Genomic DNA, 26,811 nt, shown 5'->3' on the forward strand with positions numbered 1-26,811 from the left:
GTGTCCTGTGTGCATCTGCGCCAGCTCTCCAGCTCTCCCCACTACTTCTGCCAGCCAGCCATTCACCCAGGCTCTCCATAGCCCATCTGCATCAGAGCAGTTGTAGAGCACGGGAATTAGAAGAGAACGTATGTGGAAGACAGTAAAGTGGAAGCTCAGATCATATCCCAAGACACACTCTGGACCACCACTCTACTATCCTTGATCCTCCACAGACTTCTTTCTCCATCCTCCAGGCTCTGCCAGGCTTTTTAAAATCAAAGAGTGAGTAGCAAGATGGGGAAAACATGGTGAAGGAAGACAGTAGGGTATGTGCACATGCACACTAGAGCACACAATTGAGATGGGGGCCCTCCAGAATGGTGGGGGCTTAGATCAGCCCTGTTTCTGTTCATGGAAGGGCTGCTTTATCCCCATCCTCGTCTGGCATCAGGGGGCACAAAGGCCTTGGCCATCCTCTTCTCTTCTGTGGGCACAAAGGCCTTGTGCAACCTCTCTCACAAACAGAACCACTAAAAATGTGCTACCAAATCTGCCTCCTAACTGTCTATGGTTAGCACTGTGTGAACTTGAGCTGTTGAACAAGCATCTGCAGAAAATCACTGGCTGTAGTTTTCCCTTCTGTTCACAGCCCTTTGGGGTCAATCCAAATGGTAAAATCTGCCATGAAGCTCTCTTGACGAAGACCCAGGGAAACAAAACAGGTGCTCCCATTCATTCCCATGGGGGCTTCCTGGAAGACCTTCCTGGGGAGTCTGGGCCCAGGGCTGACAAGTCAAGGTTATTTTTAAGACCCAGATCTGCAGGAGACCACCGAGGTGTTTGAAATTTGCAGAAGGCTACTATTATAGGGAGAAAAAAAAATCAGGGACACAAAGGAATGGTTGTCTCAGGCCTGAGAGAACCATTTGCATGGAAAGACTAGGAGAATCAACCTTATGGGTACAGTATTAGATGCTCCATGTATATGTGTGTATGCAGTGCTCACACACATGTGCACGCATGAATATCCAGCACTTCTTGCTGCAAGCACAGTTGTGATTGCAGCTGTGAACAAAGGGTGTGTGAGCACAAACAGAATTCCAAGCTGTAAGCAGATTCAGGTGAAATCGCCTTTGCATCTCTGCTGTGTTTGTTTCTCTGCATCACTGTGCAGGGGCATTCACAGATATTTTTTTAAAATCTCAAAATTTAAAGACTTTGCCAAGGGAGAAACCATACCTATTTCACGATAATGAACACTTGGTCAAGGGGACCGCAAGCCACAGCGGGCCTCCATCAATTAGGGCAAAGCCTAGCTGGAAGGATTCAAGTTTAGCTCACTTAGCAGCTCAGAGTCTTCTGCAGAAGGGGAAGGTAGTGGGGGAGTAAGGCTGGGGGAAAACCTTGAGATGGTCCGATAGCTGTTACAACAATCACCATTGACATGGATCTGCCTAGATAATGAATATGGTTGAATATTGAATATTGTTTCCTAGCGAGTGAAAGCAATTTAAAAGGGTTGGAGAGGAAATGTAGGAATAGTCTTGATTGCTGTTTTCTGGTAGCTCCAAATCAATTGTACAAGACAACCCTCCCCAAGAAATAGGAAAACCACTGGAGTGCCACATGCCTCTTAGCACAGACAAAAGAAAATATTTCTTTACTCAGCGTGTGGTTGGTCTGTGGAACTCCTTGCTGCAGGATGTGCTGATGGCATCGGGCCTGGATGCCTTTAAAAGGGGATTGGACAAATTTCTGGAGGAAAAATCCATTATGGGGTACAAGCCATGATGTGTATGCGCAACCTCCTGATTTTAGAAATGGGTTATGTCAGAATGCCAGATGCAAGGGAGGGTACCAGGATGCAGGTCTCTTGTTATCTGGTGTGCTCCCTGGAGCATTTGGTGGGCTGCTGTGAGATACAGGAAGCTGGACTAGATGGGCCTATGGCCTGATCCAGCGGGGCTGTTTTTATGTTCTTATGTTCTCTCACCTAACCTTCAAACCCCTTCTGAAAACTCACTCTTTGCATAAAGACGTTGGCACCATGGCCTTAGCCCCCATTGCCTACTGCACCTAAGTTTAAGAACGTGGAAAGGAAACAGTTGCTTGTGTTTCCCCTGTCTACCTCTGCCTTCACTCCCCTTCTCTTCCGCTGTTGTCTCCCTTGTATCATTTTCTATACTGTAAGCTCCCTGGGGTAGAGACCTAGATTTCCACTCTTTGTACAGCACCATGCACATTGATGGGGCTATATAATGATAAAAACATAATCTTGTGCTTCCTCTTACCCAGCTCAAATGAAATCTAACAGTGCAAACTTATGCCTGTTTACTCAGAAGTAAGTCCCACTAAGTTCAGTGGGGTTTACTCCCAGATAAATGTGTCTAGGATTGCTGCCCCATGTAGGTATAATTGCATTATCTTTCATCCACTCCTTTTTACATAAGAATATCAGAAGAGCCCTGCTGGATCAGGCCAAAGGCCGATCTAGTCCAGCTTCCTGTATCTTACAGTGGCTCACAAGATGCCTCAGGGAGCTCTCAAGACAACAAGAGACCTGCATCCTGGTGCCCTCCCTTGCATCTGGCATTCTGAGGTCGCCTACTTTGAAAAGCAGAAGATTTGCACATACCCATCATGGCTTGTAACCTGAGATGAACTTTTCCTCCAGAAATTTGTCCAATCCCCTTTAAAGGCTTCTAGACCACCACATCCTGTGGCAATGAGTTCCACAGAATACATGCTGGCTAAAGAAATATTTTCTTTTGTCTGTTCTAACTCTGCTGATGCTCCATTATAGTGGATGTTCCCTGGTTCTGGTGTTGTGTGAGAGGGAAAAGAATGTCCCTCCATTCAATTCTTCCTATTATCTTTGTCTCTGTTCCTCCCACTGTTCAAATTCTGTTCTCCTTGGGGCAGGGTCAGCCCTGCCAGGTAGCAGAGTGATGTGGGTCACCTCAGTGAACTGAGGGAAGCCACAGCTTTGGAGTCTCTATTCCACTCCCTCATCTGTGCTGCTACCTCTGCCCCGATAGCACTGCTCTAGCCAGCTCAACACTATGGGCGGAGGTCTCTCCTCCTCTTCTGCTTTCTCTCTTCTTTTGGCAGTACCCTCACCTGCCTTAAGCCATTTCTGCCCAACATTGCATATATGCAACAGGGATCAAATGCATACATCTGTGAGCTGGGCAAAAATGAGCTAAACACCAAGCGCAGAGGAGGCAGTGCAAGAAGGGCAGCCCTGGGCTGCCACCCCCACCTGTTTACGAAGCAGCCAGGTTGGACAACAAGTGATGGAGGCAACATTTGCTGTATTGCTTCAAGAGTCAAAATGTCTTCGGCTAATATTATAATGCCATTGTACAAATCTATGGTAAGGCCACACCTGGAGTATTGTGTCCAGTTCTGGTCGCCACATCTCAAAAAAGACATAGTGGAAATGGAAAAGGTGCAAAAGAGAGTGACTAAGATGATTACGGGGCTGGGGCACCTTCCTTATGAGGAAAGGCTACGGCGTTTGGGCCTCTTCAGCCTAGAAAAGAGACGCCTGAGGGGGGACATGATTGAGACATACAAAATTATGCAGGGGATGGACAGAGTGGATAGGGAGATGCTCTTTACACTCTCACATAACACCAGAACCAGGGGACAGCCACTAAAATTGAGGGGAGTTAGAACAGACAAAAGAAAATATTTTTTTACTCAGCGTATGGTTGGCCTGTGGAACTCCTTGCCACAGGATGTGGTGATGGCGTCTGGCCTGGACGCCTTTAAAAGGGGATTGGACAGGTTTCTGGAGGAAAAATCCATTATGGGTTACAAGCCACGATGTGTATGCGCAACCTCCTGATTTTAGAAATGGGCTATGTCAGAATGCCAGATGCAAGGCAGGGCACCAGAATGAGGTCTCTTGTTATCTGGTGTGCTCCCTGGGGCATTTGGTGGGCCGCTGTGAGATACAGGAAGCTGGACTAGATGGGCCTATGGCCTGATCCAGTGGGGCTGTTCTTATGTTCTTATGCTACTGCAAGGACCATTTTCTCTTGCTTATGGCACTTGGAAGAAGGAGCATGCACTCACTGTACTAATACAATTATTGAATTGATAACGGTGGTGTCACTAGGGAGGTGTGGGGGATGTGGGCCACACCGGGTGAGGCACACGACGTGACACCACTGTCAAAAATCTTGGTATTTTTTAATACTATCATGTTATACATCATTAGATGCACAATTTCATGAAGAATGCAATGAAACAATCCCCGTTGAAATATCTCTATTCTTTCAAAGTTATAGCCAAAAAAAAGTGGGGCAGGGCAATGCCTACCGCCTGGGGTGTGCCCCGCCCACTGCAAGGTCGGAGGTCAATCGTGGGGATGACATGCTGGCCTCCCTCACTGGGTGACATACACCCTAGTGACGTCACTGATCGATAACAGTAATAGCTAGAGTTGCAACATCAGTTTAATTAATTGGTTAGCTTGAAGGAATACAAGGACTTTAAAGCTAACTGTGCAAACCATGTGAATGGGACTTGAACACTTCACTGCTGGAATCCACAGGCTTGACAGGTGAAGCTGCATTAACTAGAGATACAAGGGATTGAGCCTGAGACCTCTTGCATGCAAAGCTGGACCTCAGCCCCTGAGCGATGGTTCCTTGGATCATGAAGAACCGTAAACTTTTACAGCGCATAAACTGTTGCCAAGGTGAATTGGTCAAACAATCAGCCGTGGAAGGTAGATTGGAACTCAGGATAACTGGGTCCAAAGCCAGCTCTTGATGAAGGATACACTGGCATCCATTTGTGGTTAAACAACTGGTGTTTATACTTCCCTTCTCTTTGCTTACCTGGGTGCCAGAGGGCTGCAGAGGACATGCTCCACATTGCCACAGCATCCACGAGTGAAGGGGTTCACTCCCCCACGGAACTTACCCGTCACCTGAAATGACAACATTTGGGGCATTTTGCAGGTAAGAGAACCATCAATTGACCCATAGGAAATGATTATGTATGTGCCAGTCTCCTAAGCCTGAAGAATCACCCTTCTGTATCAGACTACATTTGCCAGCATCCCATAAGAGCAGGAAAAGACTGGCACATCTGACTCAACATCCTTTTTCCAATAGTGGTTGACTAGACAGCTCCCAGGATGGCCACAAGTGGGGCACAAAGGCAATAGCTTTCCCTGGCTATTGCCCCTATCCCAGAAGTATAACAGTGCCCAAGTGCTTTATTTTAAAAAGCAATGCTGCTTGGGTACTGGAGAGTTTAGAGCAGGGATGTGGTGGAGAGAAAGGGGACAAGAAAACCTTTCCCTGTGTGTCATTGTCCTGCTCCAAATGCCCCTGTTACCCTGCACATGCCTGATCTTGTCTGATCTCGGAAGCTAAGCAGGGTCAGGCCTGGTTAGTACTTAGATGGGAGACCGCCTGGGAATACCGGGTGCTGTAGGCTTATACCATAGTCTTTCGAGACTGAAGGTTGCCAACCATCTCCCTATACTGAACACTATCTCCCGATCTTGTCTGATCTCAGAAGCTAAGCAGGGTCAGGCCTGGTTAGTACTTAGATGGGAGACCACCAGGGAATACCGGGTGCTGTAGGCTTATACCATAGTCTTTCGAGACTGAAAGTTGCCAACCATACTAAATGCCCCTTCCAAGTGTGCACTTGCCATCATGCTTTGTAGGTTTACTCTCTAGGGCAGCACTTCCTAAATTTACCCCCTAGTGTTGCCCTCCATGCTGCCAATGCAGCTCTTGGAACCCTGAAGTAAGTGGTGATGACATCATTGCCAGTTACTTCGGGTTGGAGACCAACCCTACAAACAGTGGTAAGAGACTCAGGGCAGGCAGGAGGGCTTTTTGAAGTGCGTACCAAGCCGAACCTCCTACCATTGTTTGCTGGGTTACATCTCAGTCTCATTGCCAGGTGGCAGAGGAGTCCTGCAACACCCCAGTGACTGCCTCGTGACACCCCAAGGTGTGTCTAGGGAAAAAAGCTGGTTTTGCCTTTTAAAAACAGGTGTTGGGCAGTGCTATCCTGAGCCATTAGTGCCCCACATTGTTCAAAGCCAGGAGCAAGAGATTACTACACTGAGACAGTCAATGAGTTGGAAAAGTGGGAGAAATGATTTAATTTTTTTGCACAAAATTCCAGAAAGAACTGAGGTGAAATAAGAGGACAGAGTTGCGTGCCATCTCTCTTGCAGCAATGGGCAGGCAAGAGTTAAGTTTAGTGGATTAATTTATATCCCACATCCAAGTGCGTCCAAGGTGGCTTACGTTAAAATAAAATTATATATGCAAGATAACACACAGGGAATCAAGAAAAACAAAGGGAATTCTAAAGACACTTTAAAGACTACAAAGAGTTTTTTTAAAGCAAGCTTTCAATGCAATACAGCAGTCCCTCGCCACCCGCAAACTCTGCATCTACAGGTTTGCCCATTTGTGGATGGCAGGGGGCAGACTCTGGTACTCCTGGAAACCTCCTCCAGATTGTGCCAGGAGCTTACAAAAACCAAAGCATTCCCTTTAAAATCTTTTAAAAAAATAAATGCTACCGCAGTTCATTCTAAGGCAGGCCAAGTCCAAGGGAGGGAGTCAACACAACCCAGAAGTGGTTTGTGGCGCTAAGGTAAGGAACACTTTTTAATTAAAAACTTTTTATTTGCATAATGAAATGTTTTCAACACAGACCCCAGTATCCATGGATATCAGCATCTACGGGGGATCCAGGATCAGATTCCCCCACAGATACTGATGGACTACCGTATAGCTTTCATTGCTGAAAGTGGACAGCGAGGAAATCAGGCTTAATTTAAGTTACGCCAGGGCTCAGAATCAAATCTTCATATCAAGATGTGATTAAATATTCTTGTGACATTCCCATTCAGTTATATGACAATGGGCTGAAGATATCAATCCCAAGGACACAGTAAAACAAAAGTACTAATTAATACACTGTTCAAGAGACACTCATGTCTTATCAGAAATATCCCAAGACAGAGACTTTGACAGCCCAACAAATACATGCTCCAACAGAGGCAAGTACAGGGTTTCAGCCAAGTGGTTTTTCTTAATGAGGAAACTGTCCTTGCACTGAGGAACAATGAATATTATGGGACCAACTACATGCGGCTGAAAATAGGATTTTGTCACTAACAAACCTTCCCCGGAGATTGCATTGTAATTCTATGGCTAAGTGATTTTTATATGGACAATCTCCAGCCTGCATAGCCAGCACAGCCTCTAGCCAGCATAGGATATAGTGTGGGCCAATGCAGCCCCACTGCACAGGTAAATATTAGGCTGACAGTGATTTTTACAAGGAGAATTTGCCTGGTCCTTTGCAAAAACTGGGGGCATACTAGTAGTGAAAAATTGTGATACGAAGATTGTGATTGTCATTGCGCTTGGACAACATTTGGGAGTTGTTTTTGTTTTTCTTCTGTCAGATTAGTGGAGTGACACTGATTCTGCTATCCACTAGGAATGTGTGGGTGCGTCCTAGTCAGGGCCAGCCCAGCGGGGCCTAATGTGGGGTGCTTACACGGGACAGCTATGAAAACTGCTGCCACCAGACAGCTATGAAAACTGCTGCCGCAACAAGCCAGATGCTTGTGGTGCAGCGCACAAAAGCATGGCACCCAGAAATAGTTGACGGTGACATCCCCACCAACTATTCCAGGAGGCCCATTTCAGGCCAAACAGTCCCAGGGGAGGAGGGCAAGCTTGCTCACTTTGCTGCCTTCCCAGGCTGTCAGATGCTGGTTGCAACAGTGGGAGATCTGTCTACCACCCCAGTGTGGGGGCCCCCAGGGAGTGGAACCCAATGTCACAACAGAGGCCATACTGCCCTAAGATTGGCCCTGGCTCTAGTCATAAATTGGTCATTGCTTTTGAAGATACAGAATTTAGGACATCTCTCCCTCCCGCGAACAGATATATTTTTTATTTTTGGGGGGCACAGAATGCGGAGATATAAAATACCATCTTACCTGTTCATTGGTTGTGCGTCCTCGGGCCACCAAAACGATGTGGAAACCTGTGAGACCAATGACTGGGATAAAGAATAACCCAGCCACACACATTACAGCCATTCTGTGCGCTGACGTTAAGGATGTGTTAGTACTTCAGGATGCAAATGACTGAAGAAAAAGCATTTTTCATAGGGGAAAATTGATCATCCTCTGTTTTTTTGTAGATTGGTTTTCAGTGGGGTGCCAGTGAATGTTGCTTTACCCCAACAGCTGAGTTCAGATGTCATGCCAGACCAGCATTACCATAACATGCTCTGTGCTAACCTGCTTCCCCCTTCCCTTGCATGCTCCATTTTGATTAGTAACTTCTGCAAACCACAGTTTGCCATCACAGTGGGCCCTTGTTGTCCATGGGGGTTCAGCTCTGGCACTCCAAGTGGATAACACATTCCGCAGATGGTCAAGTCCCAGTAAGAGAACTATATTAACATGGGGAAAATGCACACATTTATGGAAATTGTGTAAATTTGCACAGATTGTGTAAATAAGCTCAAACTGTCCAACATTGTGCACATATGATATATGGAAATCTATAAGATTACGGAAATTGCCTAAGACATACAGAAATTGCTTAAACTTGCGTAAATAGTGTTGTGAGGTGGGCGCAAGGCAAACTGAGGGCTGTGCAATGGCAGGATATGTGAATTTTAAAAAAATAATTTTTCAATCTGCGGTTGGTTAAATCCACGGATGCCAAGCCTGTGGATAAGGAAGGCCCAAACTGGCAAACTGTGGTTTGCACCAGTCCTGCAAACCAGGATTAGAAATTGGAGTTTGTGTTCTATCTACAGTATCCACATTATACAGTTTTATGGATGTCTATCATGTCCTCTCTTTAGTCCTCTTTGTCTCTAAACTGAAGAGCCCCAAAATGCTTTTGCCTCATCTCGTGGAAATTATTCTAACTGATTGTTCTGGCTTGCTTCCCTTGTGGACATCTGTGACTTGGAGGTCACATTTTCACAGGGGTTGAGGCAGGAATAGCAGGAGATTGAGGCTGGTCCAAAAAACCAGAAAATCTTTTGTATATTTGAACTTATGGAGCCACCTCTCACCAAGTCAGGCTGTTGGTCCATCAAATGCAGCACTGTCAAGGGTTTCAGACAAGGGCTCTTTCCCAGCCTGGAGATCTTTCCCAGGTCTGACAAGATGCTGACAAGGATTTAACCTGGGACCTTACACATGCTAGCAAGTGCTCTACCATAAAGTTATGGCCCCATTCCTCTGTTTGGTCAGAGGGCCTATGAATCCCATACCTTCCATCAGGTATCTGTAAGCACCCCTTTCAGCTTTACTCTGCATTGGTCAGACCTCACCTAGAGTACTGTGTCCAATTCTGGGCACTCCACTTTAAGAAAGATGCAGCCAAACTTGAGCAGGTGCAGAGGAGAGCAACGAATAGGATCAGGGGGCTGGAGGACAAGCCCTACAAGGAAAGGTTGAAGGAACCTGGAGAAGAGAAGGCTGAGAGGGGATATGATAGCTCTCTTCAAAGACCTAAAGGGCTGTCATATGGAAGAAGGGAATTATTTATTCTCAGCTGCCTCTGAACCAAAGGGTGCAAACCGCAAGGGAGGATATTTCGATTAGACATCAGGAAAAAATTCCTGATGGTCAGGGAGGTTCGGCAGTGGAACAGATCGCCGAGAGAGGTGGTGGACTCTCCCTCAATGGAGATCTTCAAGCAGAGTCTCCACAAGCACCTGTTGGAGATGCTCTAAGAGGATTTCCTGCCTAAGGCAGGGGGTTGGACTAGATGACCTTAAGGGGCCCTATGATCCCGAAATGCTGAAGCAAGGATACGTGATGGCCGTGTTCGCTGCCCCCAGCTTCTCTGGATGGTTTAACACGTAGATGAGCCCAAAAGTAAACACTCCAATCATGTGGACACTTAAGGACAGCAAGAAAAGGAAGAAATATCTGTAGTTCCTCCGTCCTATGCAGTTGTTCACCCAGGGGCAGTGATGGTCAAAGTCCTTGGAAAGAGAGGACAAGACAGGGCATCATCTCCAACTAATGAAGCAACAAACACAGTCATTAGCCACAATGTCTGTCCCTTCCTCCCCCAATATTTAGGCTGAGGCCCTACAAGCAAAATAATAATGTTGAAAGACTCCAGTGGGTACGTGCATCACTTCGAGAATCTCAGCCTTAATTTTTATCTTAAATGCAAGTTGCTAGATCTCATAGTGGTGGAGAAAAACTGAAAAGCATATGGTCATTGAGAGGTGATATATTTGCAATCATAATGGCTTCACGGATACCTTACCAAATTCACTTGAGACAAACTCTGCCTGCCTGCCTGCTTTATTTGAATACAAAAAAAGAAAGAAAGAATTCTCCATGTCAGGGATTGTTTAGTGACTCAGAGAAATTTGCTAATCTTTATTCATGTACTTCCACTGTCCCTATTTCCTAGCCCCTATAACTGGTAAGATATTGCCCTATTTTTGCATCTCAGCAATGCTGTTAAAATTTTGTACTGGGAGCTGCTACAGCTGTTGTCATTCTTCAGGATTTCATTTCCTCCCAGGCATCTCTAAGAAACAAATGTCTGAGCAGGGTACAACGTTTCTAAAGTACACATGTAGGTAAACTCTGAGGCACCCCGCAAGGCTCCCTCACACATAAGACCCCTAAGATAGTTCTTCAGTTGGTCTCTGAAGCAGACCACCTCTGTCTGCCTGCCTGCTCTCACTTTCTTGTCCTCTTGCACCCTGGATTTTAAAAGCAAGAGAGGAACAGATGGAAACAGGAAGTGTAGAGGAGAGGAGAGAACAGGTGCAACCTTGGTATCCTTGGTACCATAGATTTTAGTCACTGTGGATACCGGGTCACCATTTAATTGCATTTAACATGAAAAAAGTGCCAAAATCAAATGTCTTACCTTCACGTGGTCAAACAGCACTGTTTCCAAGCCCCAACTAAAAAAATGCACTTCTGGTATATACCAGTTTTGGTATATACCACATTCAGCCACTAGAGGTGCTGAATTTAATGCAATCAGCACCTCTAGTGGCTGAATGTGGTATATACTGACACTGGGAGAACCGGAAACGCATTTGTTTTTTGTCGAGTTAAGGCTTGGAAATGGTGTGGTTTGACCGTGCAAAGGACATTGATTTTGGCATGTTCCCCCCATTTATTAGATAGATAGATAGATAGACGGACAGAATATTGAGGACTTGAAGATGGCTGGCTGGCTGGCTGGCTGGCTGGCTGGCTGGCTGGCTGGCTGGCTGGCTGGATGGATGGATGGATGGATGGATGGATGGTAATTTTATCCTGCCTTTCTCCCACAGCAAAGGGAACTCAATTTAAATGGCACTCCTAGTATATGCAGAATTTGGTAACATGGGGGGTTCTAGAACTGTTCAAAGAAGAACTGTAGTGGGTTACAAAATCAGAGATGCTCTAGTCTTCCATTTTCTTCCACTTCCTCTTCCTCACCATTCCCCTTTTTGAATCAAGGGAGTGGGAGGACAAGGAGCCCCAGTGGAGGTGGCAAGGTAGCACACTGTCAGATAAGGAAGTGATATTTGGTCCACCATCTCAGGTGCCAGCACATCTTGAGCAGGGCCTGGCTTCTTGCAGTGACATTTCACACGCTGCGACGGCTAAGGCTTATTTTCAATTATCCGTAACAGATTGCAGACAATTATCACCCACCAGGCTTTTAAATCAGCGGAAGGCAGGTGACTGCAGAGCAAATGACTACAGCAGATTGAAAGCAGAGGAGAGCCTTTGGCAATGTATACTGTCGGGGAATGTGGCTCAGGCAGTGGCCCTCGGTTTTAGAAATGGGGTGTGGCAAGGTATTTTCTAGCACAAGCAAAAATGTGTTTCTTTCTATACTGCACACCAGAAATTTCCAACTTGTCTCAGTCCACAGGTGTGCCGTGGGAATTTGGGGGAGAATCATTTATTACCAGGGCCATTTGGGGGGGGGGATGTGAGGCCCTCACCAGCAGCATGGTGTGCCTTGACAATTCTGTGAGATGGTGGCATAGCTACAGGGGGCAGCACGGAAAGTACTGCAGGTGCTGCAATATGGCACGTAAGCAGCTCCTCCTGGTCGCTGCTGAAGCCATTCTGGACAGCAGTGGCAATGCGCGGGTGCTCAAACGCCTGCTTGCTGCCGGCACTGCCCAAAATGGCTCTGACAGTGAGCAGGAGGGGCCACTTATACGCACACCTGCAGTACGTACGCACCGCCGCCCCCCCACAGCTACACCACTGCCATGAGATGAAAAAGGTATAAAATTGTACACAGTGGGAATATTCTGCTCCATAAAGGGGTACATTAGCGCCGCAATCCTGTACTCACTTACCCATGAGTAAGCCTCACTGAACACAGTGGGGTTTACTTCTGAGTAGACATGCCTAGGATTGTGCTGTAGGTGTTCTGAAATGCATCATTTAAAAAACGGTGCATTCAAGTGAACCCACCCCCAATCTCACCATTAACGGTTCCAGTCACAAAGCTAGCAGTGCGCGCTTAAGGAATATTTGCAAGCAAAAAAATCTCCGCTTTAGGCATTTCAACTGAAAGGGGAAGAAATTCATGAGTTTTTCCCCCACCCCTCTATCTGGGAGAAAAATTGGGTGATTTTATCAGATGATTGCTGCACCTCAGGCTAAGCTGTACACACTGCAGACAGAATTGACCCACATTTTCCTTATGCTGAAAAGAGTCCGGCAAACATCTTTGTTGGACAACAGCCCAGCCAAGCTCTATTTTGCTCTGGAGCAGGGCCTGGGGGGGGGGGGTAAAGGGGGTAATTTGTACCCAGGCCCAGGGTCAGGAAGGGGGCCAAGCAGCCAAAGGAGCGGGCCCAGAAAGTTCCTGGGACCTGACATTTTCTTATCTCACCTGAACTCACTGCCAGAGCATAATGCTGGGACACGACCATGCGCATGCAGTATTAATTGCGGCTGCAAGCCATGCACGCCAGGCCCAGGAAAGCATCCGCGACCCTCCTTAATATAGTGTCAAATGTGGGAGGCTTGTGGATCCCATAACCATGAAGAAGTGTATAGAAGCAGAGACCCAGCTGCGGGTTACAGCTGATGCAGAAGTTCATTTTGATCCATTCTAGTGTGAGCCTAAATACAATGATGCTAATTTTCTGCAATCTATTTTCTGTATTTCAGAACTATTAGAGAGAGACTTAGGGGAGTGTTTGGTTTTCCATATTACTTTATGTAGCTGCCAGTGCTGCATGTTCAGGTAGACCTGGGCTCTGCATGAAGAAGCCTAGTAGACCTGAGCTCCAAAGACTATTGTGGCTGTCAACACCCTCCCCCTGCCTTATTTTGTGCCGCAATCTGCCCACCCCCATTGCCCCCCTTCCCCTTTGGGAAGGGGCCCAGAAAAAACTCTGTACCCCCTGCTAAAATTCTTCTCATAGACCCTGCTCTGGAGTCCCAGACACCAGTTGAGTCGTCTGTCCTGAGCCAGGGCTGCCAACCCTTCAGGATTGTACTGACATCCCCAGGAATCGGCATCAATCTCCAAATGAAAGCAACCCTGACAATACAGGCTAGAGTGAAAGATAGAGGCATGTTCTTTTCCCTCTCACACAACACAAGAACCAGGGACAGCCACTAAAAGTAAGTGTCGGGAGAGTTAGAACACACACAGAAAATATTTCTTTATCCAGCGTGACATTAATCTGTGGAACTCTTGCCACAGGTGCCTTGAAAAGGGGATTGAACAGACTGATGGAGGAAGAGTCTATCACTGGTTACAAGTCATAATGGGTGTTTTCTATAGTAGACTCTCTCTGACTGCAAGGGAGGACACCGGGATGCAGGTATCTTGTTGCCTTCTGGGCTCCCTGAGGCATCTGGTGGGCCACTGTGAGATACAGGAAGATACGGGAAGATACAGACCCTTGGCCTGATCCAGCAGGGCTCTTCTTATGTTTATGTTTTTAGTAACAGAGCTTCCAGGAATCTCCACAGTTCCTGAATGTTGGGGACGGACAGATAGGAAACGAAGGAAAATTTCCAAGAACAGGTTCAGAGTTGGCAACTCTGTCCTGGGCACAATGTGTTAATGTGCTTGTCCCTGCAAGCTATTCTAATCAGGGGCTTTAAAGAAGCATGGGCAGTTGGCCAGGGCTATACCATAAGGCTCTAGGGCAGTGGTTCTCACATATTTAGCACCAGGACCAACTTTTTAGAATGAGAATCTGTCAGAACCCACCGGAAGTGATGTCATGACTGGAAGTGACTTCATCAAGCAGAAAATTTATCACAATCTTAGGCTGCAATCCTACTCACACTTACCCAGGAGTCCCACTGACAATCCTTGCTAAAAGAATATACATAGTAGCTTGTTAAAAGTACAGGTCTGTCACATTTCCCCAAATGCAGCCACATACCATGGTAGCATCAAGTCTATCATATTAAAAATAAAATATTGAAATGAATGGGGACCCACCTGAAATTAGCGTGCGAGCCACCTAGTGGGTCCTGACTCACAGTTTGAGAAACACTGATCTAAGGCATTCTCTTGAGCTGCACATCCTGCACACACCATAACACAGTGTTTCTCAAACTATGGGTTGAGACCCACTAGGTGGGTCATGAGCCAATTTCAGGTGGGTCGTGTAGCACCATTGAAAATACAGAGCTGAAAGTACAGAGCTGCTGGGCAGGGCGAACTCCTGGTGGGAGAGAGGCCTAGTGCTTTGCCCTGAATGGGGGAGGGGGAAAGATGGGATCCTGGAAAGTGGGGTGGGCTGTGTGGTTGGAGGATTCAAGTCTGCCTTCTGCTTTGACTTCCAAGCTGGATTGTTTGAATTCCAAGCTATTGAAAACAACAGCACAAGCGAACTGTGTAATGGGACCTTTGGCTTAGGTTTGAGACCTAAATTGATGATGTCACTTCTGGCCATGACATCATTTCCAGGTTAATGACATCACCTCCAGTGGTCCTGACAGGCTGTCATTCTAAAAAGCGGGATCTGGTGCTGAGAAATTTAAGAACCACTGGCATAACCATTAACTGTTTGCTTAAATAAACCTTCCCTCTCTGCACAGCAGGAAACAGAGACAAGCTTCCCCCACTTCTCACACCATGGCTTCCTGCCCAAGCCACTCATCATAACACACTGCGCTGACAACTCCACATGGGTTATTCAAGTCAAGAATTCCATTACCCTGCAAGCGCTTGTCCTACTCTGTTTTAAAAGCCAAGGGAGTCTTTGTTCTTTAGCTTAAGGAGACAAGAGAAACACAGTTTTTCTAAACATCTGTCAGTGGCAGCACTATAAAATGAGTCATAAGAACATAAGAAGACCCTCATTGGATCAGGCCAAAAGCCCATCTAGTCCAGCTTCCTGTATCTCACAGTGGTCCACTAGATGCCTCTGGGAGCAAACAAAACCAGAGACCTGAATCCTGTTGCCACTCCCTTGCACCTGGCATTCTGAGGTAGCCTACTTCTAGAACCACGAGGTTGCTTACACCCATAATGACTTGGAACCTGCAATAAATCTTTCCTCCATCAATCTTTCCAACCCCCCTTTAAAGGCATCCAGACCAGATGCCATCCTGTAGCAAGGAGTTCCACAGATTAATTGCACACTGAGCCCTCTTCTTTCCCCTGCCCCAGCATGTGAAATAGCAGTTTTCACCTGAATATTTGACCATGAGTATTTGCATGCACAAGCAGCAGAGAAAAGATGGATCTAGCCACACATCCAGAAATGTCTGACTTCTAGGGAAGGAGCTGAACTCTGAAGAATGGCACACACTAGCAGTTTGTCACACTGTTAAAATCACCAAAAGCAGCCTCCCAAAACAAAAATCAGGAGTAAATCGGGGTAGCAATTTACGTGAGACCCAGTGGCGTATTTAGAGGAGGGTGCAAAGCACTAGGTTTTGAAGGGACCCTCACCGTGGTGTGCAAGTGGCCCCCTCCTCTTTGGAGCCATTCCAGATGGTGGGAGCAAAACAGATGCATTTGAAATGGCTCCAAAGGGGAGGGCCCATTTGCACGCCACCTTGGAAGCTAAGCAGGGTCAGGCCTGGTTAGTACTTGGATGGGAGACTGCCTGTGAATACCTGGTGCTGTAGGCTTATACCAGAGTCTTTTGAGACTGAAGGTTGCCAACCATCTCCCTATACTGAACACTATATCCCGATCTTGTCTGATCTCGGAAGCTAAGCAGGGTCAGGCCTGGTTAGTACTTGGATGGGAGACTGCCTGTGAATACCTGGTGCTGTAGGCTTATACCATAGTCTTTCCAGACTGAAGGTTGCCAACCAACCAACAACAGTGAGGCTCCCTGTGAAACTTAGTACTTTGCACCCTCTCTAGCTACGCCACTGCTGGGACCGGAAAGTAGGGATTGTCTTTGATAAACAAGAGCACATGAAATAGCCTGCCCCTTATGGGTGGCTAAAGGGACTTTCCTGTGAGTGCTGACATTATCAAATGGCAGAGCCAGAAAGGGAGAGCCAGAATGGTGTCGTGGTTAGGGAGGTGAACTTAGACCTGGAAGATCCAGGTTCAAATCTCCCCTCAGCCATGAAGCTTCCTGGGTGACCTTGGGCCAGTCACTTTCTCTCAGCCTCCCCTACCTCACAGGGTTGTTGTAAGGAGAAAAGGAGGGGAGCAGCTGTGTTCACCACCCTGAGCTCTTTGGAGGAAGGAAGGGCGGTATATAAAAATGTGAAAAATAAATAAATAAAATAAATGTTTGGTGATGGGGAGAACATTATCTGTTCTGGGGTCCCAGACGCAGGACTTCCTCCCCCTTGTATTGAGGTTGGCCTCCTCTCTGCATGTGTTTTGACAACCTTTTTCACCTTTTCAGAGCGACTGTCTACCCCTTTTGGTCTGTGGGTTTCATTTTTTGACCAATGCTGTTCTTGCGCGCGCACCCCCACACACTTTTTCTTGGTTTTCTTAATTATTCTGCTTACTGTGATTTGATTTCTGTCATAATTTTATTGCTTTAATTGTGGTTTAATTGCTTTATCCGGGTGGGGATAGTCAACAATATATTTTTTAAAAATATGCCTGGGAACCCACAAAAAATTGGAGCCACATCTGAACAGTAGCATGCAAAACCCAGACGTGTGATTAAGAATTGACAGAGCTCACTCATCGTGTGTAACGGGAGCAAAGCGTGAACAATCTAAACTATGATCCCATTCTGCTGGTGCGCAGTCTGCAGAACTGGCCCATGACCTCGTGGCATCTAAGGTATAGCACCATGTACTGCTTCCCCTTATCTGGCCAGCCACTTGCCATCTCCTCCTCCTCCACCCAGGCTAAAGAGGGAACTATAGCAGAAGAGGAAGAGTCATGTCTTGGGCTAGACCAGTAGTTTTCAACCAGTGTGCCACAGCACAATGGTGTGCTGTGAAAGGTCCACAGGTATACCATGTCAGTCTTGAGCACAGTGGTTGAAAATTGGTGAAAAACTCTTACAGGTTCTATGACTGTTTCTAGGGCAATTGTCTGGAGAAACAAATTTCCTGTCCCTTTTCCTCCATCAGCTCTAAGGAGCCGGCAGAAGAAACGGGGCAGACAATTCATTACTATGGACAGTTGCTCTAGAATGGGGTGCCCAAACCCTGGCCCTGGGGCCACTTGCAGCCCTCGAAGACTCCCTATTCAGCCTGCGGGGAGCCCCCAGTCTCCAATGAGCCTCTGGCCTGACGCAACTGCTCTCAGCATGATGGCCAACCATTTGACCTCTCGTGTGAGCAGTGGAACAAGGGCTCCCTCCACTGCTTGCTGTTTCACGTTTGTGATGCTGCAGCAGCAGCAAAGGAAAGGCTGGCCTTGCTTTGTGCAAAGCCTTTTATAACTATTGCAAGACCTTCATTCATTAATATGAGTTCCATCTCTAATATATTCATTTATGTAAATTTATTCAAATTTGAAACGTGAATCAATTCTTTTTTCCCCCCTGGCCCTTGGCACAGTGTCAGAGGGTTGATGTGGCCCTCCTGCCAAAACGTTTGGACACCCCTGCTCTAGAAACAGACCCAGAATCCAGAAAAGTCTCCTGGAAACCGGAAGTGACACCACAAGAGGCAGGGACCATAGAGAAGACCCTAGAGATGAATAAGCCATGAGAAGAAAAATTGCTGGGCTAGAAAATTGCTGGGCTAGAGGTTCTCTGACATTCTCCTCTCTTCCCCACTTCCTCTTCCAATCCAGAGAATTGGAGGAAGAGGAGCAAGTGAAGGTGGGCAAGGTGGAAGAAGGCTGCTCCCCCCCTTCACTGTGTCACCTCATGAGTATCCTAGTGGGCTTCATGGATGGCCTGGCTCTGCTGATCCAGCTGCTATTTAGTTTAAAAGGAACAACAGAGAGAAGGACATGATGCTTGGCAGAACATGTGGTTGGACGCAGAGCTTGGCTTGTGCAATGTACCGGTTGTCTGAACTGGTGCTGAATCAGCCCCAAGCAATGGCTATCATCTTGCCACAAAGTCACCGTTTAGACTCGTAACTTGAGGCAAAGCTTAAAACTTCTGTGTGAACAAATGGACTGAATGAGAAACGCCCTCTGGATTGAAACGCCAATAAATATGTCGCCATGCCCAAGACTCCAGGACAGAGTCATCATGCAAAGGTAGCAACTGTTACCCTGCACATGCTGGATCTCGTCTGATCTCGGAAGCTAAGCAGGGTCAGGCCTGGTTAGTACTTGGATGGGAGACCGCCTGGGAATAACGGGTGCTGTAGGCTTATACCATAGTCTTTCGAGACTGAAGGTTGCCAACCAAAGAGAAGCTTCACCAGGAACAGAGAAGAAAAGTCAATACCCTGCTCAGTCCTATTGATCTGAGGGACATTAATGGCTGCGCTCATTTTCCTCAATGAGCAATCACAGCTTAACAGTGCGGCAAGGCAGCTCGGGGACAGCCAATCGAGACAGGAAGTGATGCCAGGACCTGCCGCATTCCATTCACAACGTGGGAGGGAATAAAGAAAACCAGCAACCCTTGCTATTTATCCATTTATAGACCCCCCTTTCTTGCGGGTTCAGCATCCATGGTTATGAATATCAATGGATGCCGAGCGTGTGGCTGGAGGGTCTAAGAAGACCTCCCAGACACAACCTGGGAGTGACTTCCAGTCATGTTCAGGAGGCTTCTCAGGAGGGGTAGGAGGCCACATGTGAGCTCCAGAGGGCCAGGGTGCCCCCCAGGTAAGAAATTGTGGCACTGTGCAGCTTCCTGAGGGTCCACAGTACTGCTTTTCTCAAAGTGGTTCACAGAAGAGAGGCAGCTCATCCCTTTGGGGTTAAACCCACTAGGGCTGGCCCACTGCTCACCACTTACCTGGGGGAAATATCCTCCCCCCCAGGTTTTTCAAATGTCCCTGGACGCAGCCTCCTTATCCAGGGACCAATATGTGTTGCAGGTTTGGTCCCGACTGGTCCAGACCTTTAGCTGAATGCACAGAAGTCTGGAGTAACTCAGTGATGCTGCTCATGGCACACATTTAGTATACACCTGACTGCTGCCTGAACATGGCTGGTTAAATAAACATGGCTGGTCCCTCCTTATCCACAGGTTTGGCACCCATGGATTTAACTCAGCGTGGGTGCAGGACCCGCACTGGAGGGCCTCACTTGACCTCCTGGATGTGCCTTCTGGTTCACATTTGGGAGTTGTTCTGTGGTGCAGGGGGGCCACATGCAGACTCCCTCCACCACAGAAGGCCTCCTTGAGGTTTCTGAGAGGCACGTCCTGTTTTTGTCAAACTGGAAGTACCTCTTCAAAGCCTCCAAGAGGCCTTCTGAAGTGCAAAGAGGCCGCGCGCAGTGTCCCTGAACCTCAGAATACCTCCGGACGCAACCAGAAGGCTCTTCCAATTGCATCCAGAGGTCTTCTGATGACCCGTCAATTTCATTATCACAAATTTTGGTATCTATTGGGGTGTCCGGAATGGACTTCAGGTTGTCCAAAGCCAGGCTGGCCCATCCTTGAGGCCGACTGAGGCTGTTGCCTGAAGTAGTGGATTGGTGGGGTCACCCACTTCCATCTATTGACCTGTCTCCAATGCCGCTGCTCTTCCTCTGACTCCCTGGATTAGAAAAGGAAGGGGATGGAGTGGAAGAGGATGTGTGGAGAAGAGCATGGCGGGTAAGAGTGCCAGGAGGCCTTGGGCCAGACCTGAAGTCATTTCTAATCTGCACAGTACCAAATCACGTCTAAAGGGCTACCCCAACAGATGGCAGCCTGAAGGACAAGTGCTGGGAGTGGGCCATGTTCTTACCTCCACGCAGTTGTCACAGACGCTGCAGTGGGAGCAGCGCGGAGGGCGATAGAAGTGGCAGGTAGCGCACCATTTCATCCGTACTTGGATGCCTTTAATCTCCACGTTCTTGTAGAGTGGAGCTCGGAAGTCGTCGTCTTTATCCTCGTCTTCATCTGCTACTCGACGGTTCACAGAAGAACACAAGAGTGGAGAGAAAAACAAAACCCAGATCTTTAATCTCCAGCAAAATACCAGCAAGGAGAGGGGACAGATGTGCAGCAACACCTTGTGCTTTCATCTGCTCAGGGACCAGAGCATGGATGAAAGTCAAAAACAGATGAATGTCCAAGCCTTACTGAGCTTGCAAATTCATTGTGGCTGGTGAAAAACGTAAATAACTACCTATATGATTTTATATTATATATTATTGTATTAAGAATTTCCATATACCACTTTTCAACCAAGTAGTTTAACACATGCACATGTGTTATGTGTTAACATGCACATGGACACATGCACATGGACGACATGTGAAATGCGGTTATAATTGATAATGCTGAAAGAGCAAAGTCATGAAAGTCAGGGTATTGCTCTACACCAGGGGTGCTCACACTTTTTTGGCTCGAGAGCTACTTTGAAACCCAGCAAGGCCCGGAGATCTACCAGGGGGGAAGGAAGCGTCTGACAGACACCCCCTTTAATATATGCAGCCCCTGCTGGAGTCTAGTCAGTTTCGTCAGTTTTGTTGCTGCATGCCTGAAGAGCAGCTAAAGTGTCAGTTTCAGTGTCAGTTTAGTGTCAGCTAAATATGTCAGTTTCGTCTAGTCACTAGACGAAACTGACATATTAACAGTTTGGAGAGACAGGGCTCTGCGATCTACTCATTTTGCCTCGCGATCTACCGGTAGATCGTGATCCACCTATTGAGCACCCCTGCTCTACACTGTGTTGGGGTAAGAGCCACAACTGAGAAGGATCTGTCACAGGTTCACTGCCAACCTGACTTCAAAAGGACATACATGAGGATCTCCCTCCCAGTTCATAACAGGTGGGTAAGATACATATTGAGGTTTCCCATTTCAGCTCCTGCTTGTGAGAAATAAGGTGAATCACTAGGAAAACGCACAAGAAAAAAGGTGCCAAATTAAGTCTGAAAACCCTGAAAAACCCACATCAATACCGAAGGCACTAAACGCTTCACAGAAAGCAAACTTCTAGCTTGGTGACCGAAGGGCAAACATTTCTAGATGTGGAGCCTAAACATCTGTCCGTCAAGTGTGATGGAAGCTGGCATGTGGCATGTATTCAGTGCGCACAGAGCTGTCAAAAGTATTAGTCTCTGCTCACCCATGAAAAATTCATTGAAAATAAACAATGAAATATGGATTCTGAAGCATAGTTTGCATTAGGAATTTACTAGAAGGCTGCTAAGCAACTGGCCAGAACCGAGCCCTTGCAGGAAACTGGATAGAACAATCGTGAACCTCTAAAGAAACGCTTGCACACCATTTGGGGAGTAAGTTCCAGTGCAGCTTACGTCAGAGTTAGCTCTCCTTGGAACATAGGTTCTCGGACAGGCTGGGAATCCTCAGCATGCAACAGGCAGCCTTACCTGTCTCTCACTCTCTGTCATTCAAATCCTTCCACCTGTTTTTCCCCCCTCTCTCAGTTTGCAACCTGCCCTTCCTTTCTCTCTTTTACACACCTTGGACCCAATCCTAAAATGTGCTGGTGCAGCAGGGACACATGGCCTCCGGGTTATCCAGTTCAGCTTTGGAGCAGGCTGGAGGTCTCCTTGGGGTAAGGGGATATTTTTCCCCTTACCCTGAATAACACCCCAGCCTGCCCTGTTGGGGCTACTCAGATCTCAGTCTGGGCAGTCCCATGTAGGGTGTTTGAACTTGGGAGGGAGGATAGGATACGGCGAAAGCCCACTTCACCAAACCCAATAGGAAATCTAACGCAGTTTACATCAACCTATTTTTCCCCCCTCCTTACCCACATTCCCATCTACCCCCTGGCACTTACCTCGTGGAAAAACTCCAGGGTCCATGAACGTTGCCATGCTGAAATTCGCAAGTACAAACAGGAACACGATGCCATTGTACAGAGGGATGGCTGGGGAGACGGCTCTTGTCAACCAGGGGCACCTGTGCGAGAACACCAGAGAAAAAGCAGGGAATTATTTTGCTGCGAAACAAGAGGTATTTTCCTGATAGCAAGGAGAAAGGAGGGCCAAGATCTTTCCAAGCCTCCCATCAACCAGTTGCAGAGATGGATGGCAGCAGAGACAGACAAGCTAAGAAAAGAAAAGCAAGCCCTAGCAGTGTCTTGGGCTGGCAATACCCACTAGAATTTGGCTTGCTAAATCATTTAGCGCAGTGGTTCTCAAACTTTGGAGGAGAGGAGAGTAATGGCCTAGAGCAGTGTTTCTCAAACTGTGGGTCGAGACCCACCAGGTGGGTCACGAGTCAATTTCAGGTGGGTCCCCGTTCATTTCAATATTTTATTTTTAATATATCTGACTTGATGCTACCATGATACGCGTACATGACTGCATTTGGGGAAACGTTACAGATCTGTACTTTTAACAGGCTACTATATATATGCTTTAAACAACGATAGTAAATGGGACTTACTCCTGGGCAGAGGCGTCGCTGGGGGGGGCAGAGAGTTTTGCAGAGAGCCTCCCTGCAGCGTGCAAGCGGCTCCTCCCCCTCCCTTTGGGAGCCATTCACCTCCCACATCGTGCAAGCAGCTCCTCCCCTTCCCTTTGGAGCCATGTGGGTGGGGTTGGGGAAAATGGAGGCGAATGGCTCCCGAGGGGAGGGGCTGCTTGCACGCTGCAGGGAGGCTCTCTGCAAAACATAGTGCACAACCCCCCCTCTAGCAACGCCTCTGCTCCTGGGTAAGTGTGGATAGCATTGTAGCTGAGGACTGTTAAAAATTTTCCTGCTTGATGATGTCACTTCCAGTCATGACATCACACCTGGTAGGTCCTGACAGATTCTCAGTCTAAAAAGTGGATCCCAGTGGTAAAAGTGTGAGAAACACTGGGCTATAGTGTGCGATTAAGGACGCTCTAGCCAACAACTCTCTTCTCCTCCACACCTCTTCTGCTCCATCTCTTCCTTTTCAATCCAGGAAGTGGGAGGAGAAGAATTTGGCATGCTGCCTCAGGTGCCAGGGGATCTTGTGCTTGCCCTGCACCCAAGAAAGGGGGACACTAAAACACTGGACATGTGGATTGCTACAAGGCATGTGGATTGCTGCAAGGGTTAAGAAACAGGTGTTTCTTCCTATGTTTCCAAGATCTCTTTAGTGCCTAAGCTTTGGGGGAAAAAAATAATAATGATTTGCACCTCCCTTCTGGATTGATTCTTCCAGGTACAGGGATGGAAATAAAAAGCCTCTGTGCTAGTACAGTGAAGGAAGATATGAATAGGCAATAGGGAGTAAATTGTAGGACTGAAAACAGGGGGTGTTATGATACAGTTTCTTTTTTTAATTTCACATACATTAAACATGTATTTATTTCTGCCATTTACATTTCTGCTACCTTGCCTTCAAAGTTGCTTATAAAATCCAGATTAACAATCAAATCCAAATTTTAAAAAAAAGTAAACTAAAATCCATCCCTTCACACAATCCACTAAAAGAAAGGCTCAATACAAACATCACACTGAACCACTGTTAAGGAAGCTCTGTTAAGGTGCAATGCCTGAATTGACAAAGCCTGGTTTTCAAGTGGCTGGAAAACCAGACTCAGAAACCAAACTTTGAAATGGCTTTGGAAACCATGACTTCATGTGTTTTCCAAATTGACAAACCATAGTTTTTGCTGTTGTTTCGCTGGAGCACCACAGAGATGGGAAAGCTGAGCAGGTGAGGAGCAAAGTTGAGTGCTCCAAACCTGGTTTATCTGCATGTTTGGAAGCTCAAACCATGGTTCTGGTGCTAAATTATGGTTAGTGCATGTAACAGTTTGGATTCTAAACTATGGTTAGCACAAGCCATGGTTTGAAGTGTTATCCTAACTGGACAATTGTGACTGGACACTTCTGTGTTAAAGCTACTTGTCTGTCTACTATCTCACCAAGACACTCAAATCAGGCAACAGAAGAAGTTCTAGACAGTCAGGGTGGTTTGGCAGTGGAGCAGATTGCCAAGGGAGGTGGTGGATTCTCCCTCACTGGAGATCTTCAAGCAGAGGCTCCAAAGGAACAAGCTGGAGATGTTCTAGAAGGATTTTCTGCAACAGGCAGGGGGTTGGACTAGATTACCTTGTGGGTTCCTTCCAACTTTATGATTCTTTGATTCTAGCCAGGAATATCTAATAAAAACACTTCCAGAACAATAGGTGAAGAGTCATCTCCAGATAATTAGCTACTGGGGGAAACATTAACAGGATTCTTTTTTTTTCAATGGGGAAATTGTGGCCACCACTCCATAATGGAAGGAAATCTATAACCATCAACAAATCTGCTCATCTGTTGGAGCCGCATATTTGAATGAGTTCATCAAGGTTTAAATAAAGGACACAGTGAATCATTGTACACATTTGCCAGGGTTTCTGGTCTCCACCCTATCACTGTTTCTTGTATAAAATGTTTTCTGGAACTTTTTGACAGGGCATCGAGTATGCTGTGAAAAAACGAGAATCTGCACAAGCTACGAGGGAAGCGGTTCTGAATGAAATGGCCACCTTAAATTCAAAAGTTTATATAGACATACACAATCTTGCATTACACTGATCTACATCATTCATAACGATAGTATTCTCTTTTATTTTTGCCCCCCGCGCTTCTTCTTTTAGATTTCCTCTTGAACCTATATGTTCATAGTGCAAAGAGGTGGATCGACAGCAACCAAGCACCCAAACAAAACATCTTGAGCCCTCATCACAATGCCCATGAGAGGGGGGTAATTTGTACCCAGGCCGAGCATTAAAAAGGGGACCCAGGAGCCAAAGAAGGGGGCTCAAAAATTTCCTGGGATCTTACATTTTTCTATCCCACCTGGACTTGTTGCTCACATGGGATGCTGGGAACATGGCTACTGAAAACAATATGTGCTGGGTCAAGTAATGCATATATATAAACCCCTGCTAATTGGGTAAGAGGCACTTTTTCAAGTGGGTGCTCCTCTTTTTAGCAGGGGGAGAGTAACTGGCCCACCTCACCCCAGCACTGTCTGTTCTAGTGGCTGTCTGCTGGTATTCATTTGCATCTTTTTAGATTGTGAGCCCTTTTGGGACAGGGAGCCATTAGTTGTTTGATTTTTCTCTGTAAACCGCTTTGTGAACTTTTAGTTGAAAAGCGGTATATAAATACTGTTGATTGATTGATTGATATGACACTGCTGAACACAGTGTCTAATCTGGGAGGAAACTGGCCTGCTACTATAGCTCTTTGGCTTGTGCATCTACTTGCCATGAAGGAGTGTATAGGAGCCTGTGTCATTAATTACATTTTAATTAATTTTGTTTAATGAATTATGTTTTAATTAATCATGTTTTACTATCATGGTGGCATTCAGATGCAATCAAGTGGGACATTCGCTAAAGGTTCACATCTGGAGAGCCCACCTGCCCAACCCCCTGAAACCCCAGGACCCAGTGGCAGCAAAGGACGTTGGGATGGGTGAACCCACCCAGAATCCACCACAATCTGGTACCATAGCTGAAGTTCATAAACTACCTTCCCTTGGCTAATGCAGAAAGGCATTATATCAATGTGAGAAATGAAGACTTCGTTTTTTCCCCCTAAAAAATATAAGTTGCTATTAAATCTCATTGAAATGAAGTCAGCCAGAAATGGATTGTGCCAGTTGATGAGCAATCAACTCTTTTAAAACAGGTGTGTTTTTTTTAAGTGTTAACAGTTTTTAAAATGTACAGAATACTTTCAGTGTTTAAAAATGCATTTAAAATGTTTCGCAGGTTAGTTTAGGATGGGCTGAATACAAAAAAAGGGATTCACATACTTGGTTTATCAAGCAGTGGTGACATTAAGCACTGGGAAGAGGAAGCTGCGTAATACTGAATCAGACTGTTAGTCCATCTTTGAAATGAACGGAGACCCACCTGAAATGGGCTTAGCTCATCTAGTTCAGCATCTTCAACACTGGCTGGCAGTGCAATTTCAGACAGGAATTTTTCTCTAGCCTATCTGGAGATTCTGCAGATTGAATCTCAGTCTCTCTCTTTGATCTTACAGGAGGGGTTGTTTCATATGAGGAAGGTACCCTCCTGGTATCTTGAACGTAAGAGATACCTGGCTTTAAAGGTAATACAGGTTGAGTATCTCTTATCAGGACTGCTTGCGACAGGAGGGTGTCTGGATTTTGGATTTGTCTGGATTGTGGAATAATTGCATAATGAGAAATAATTCCTCATGCTCTTTTCATTGTTACCTATACAGGTGTCTGCTGGACTCTTTGACCTTTTTCAACAATGTCTGTGCAGGTACACAATGCAGGTACACAACACAGAGCAGTGTTTCTCAAACTGTAGGTCAGGACCCACTAGGTGAGTGTCA

At 46.5% G+C, this 26,811-nt stretch overlaps 1 protein-coding gene and 1 pseudogene across 1 annotated transcript in view; one reads left to right on the forward strand and one right to left on the reverse strand.

Moving 5' to 3' along the window:
- ZDHHC8 (zinc finger DHHC-type palmitoyltransferase 8) overlaps window positions 1-26,811 on the reverse strand; it is a 162,072-nt gene that overhangs the window by 16,962 nt on the left and 118,299 nt on the right. The window contains exons 2-6 of the mRNA XM_066609672.1: window positions 22,301-22,422; window positions 20,291-20,448; window positions 9,836-10,008; window positions 7,991-8,093; window positions 4,836-4,927 (exon numbers count right to left, since the gene is read on the reverse strand). Of these exons, the coding sequence (XP_066465769.1) occupies window positions 4,836-4,927; window positions 7,991-8,093; window positions 9,836-10,008; window positions 20,291-20,448; window positions 22,301-22,422 (648 nt within the window). The remainder of the gene's footprint in view (window positions 1-4,835; window positions 4,928-7,990; window positions 8,094-9,835; window positions 10,009-20,290; window positions 20,449-22,300; window positions 22,423-26,811) is intronic.
- On the forward strand, window positions 5,324-5,442 carry LOC136634631 (5S ribosomal RNA; annotated as a pseudogene).

Source organism: Tiliqua scincoides, chromosome 14 (genome assembly GCF_035046505.1).
Source record: "Tiliqua scincoides isolate rTilSci1 chromosome 14, rTilSci1.hap2, whole genome shotgun sequence".
Classification (NCBI taxonomy): Eukaryota; Metazoa; Chordata; class Lepidosauria; order Squamata; family Scincidae; genus Tiliqua; species Tiliqua scincoides.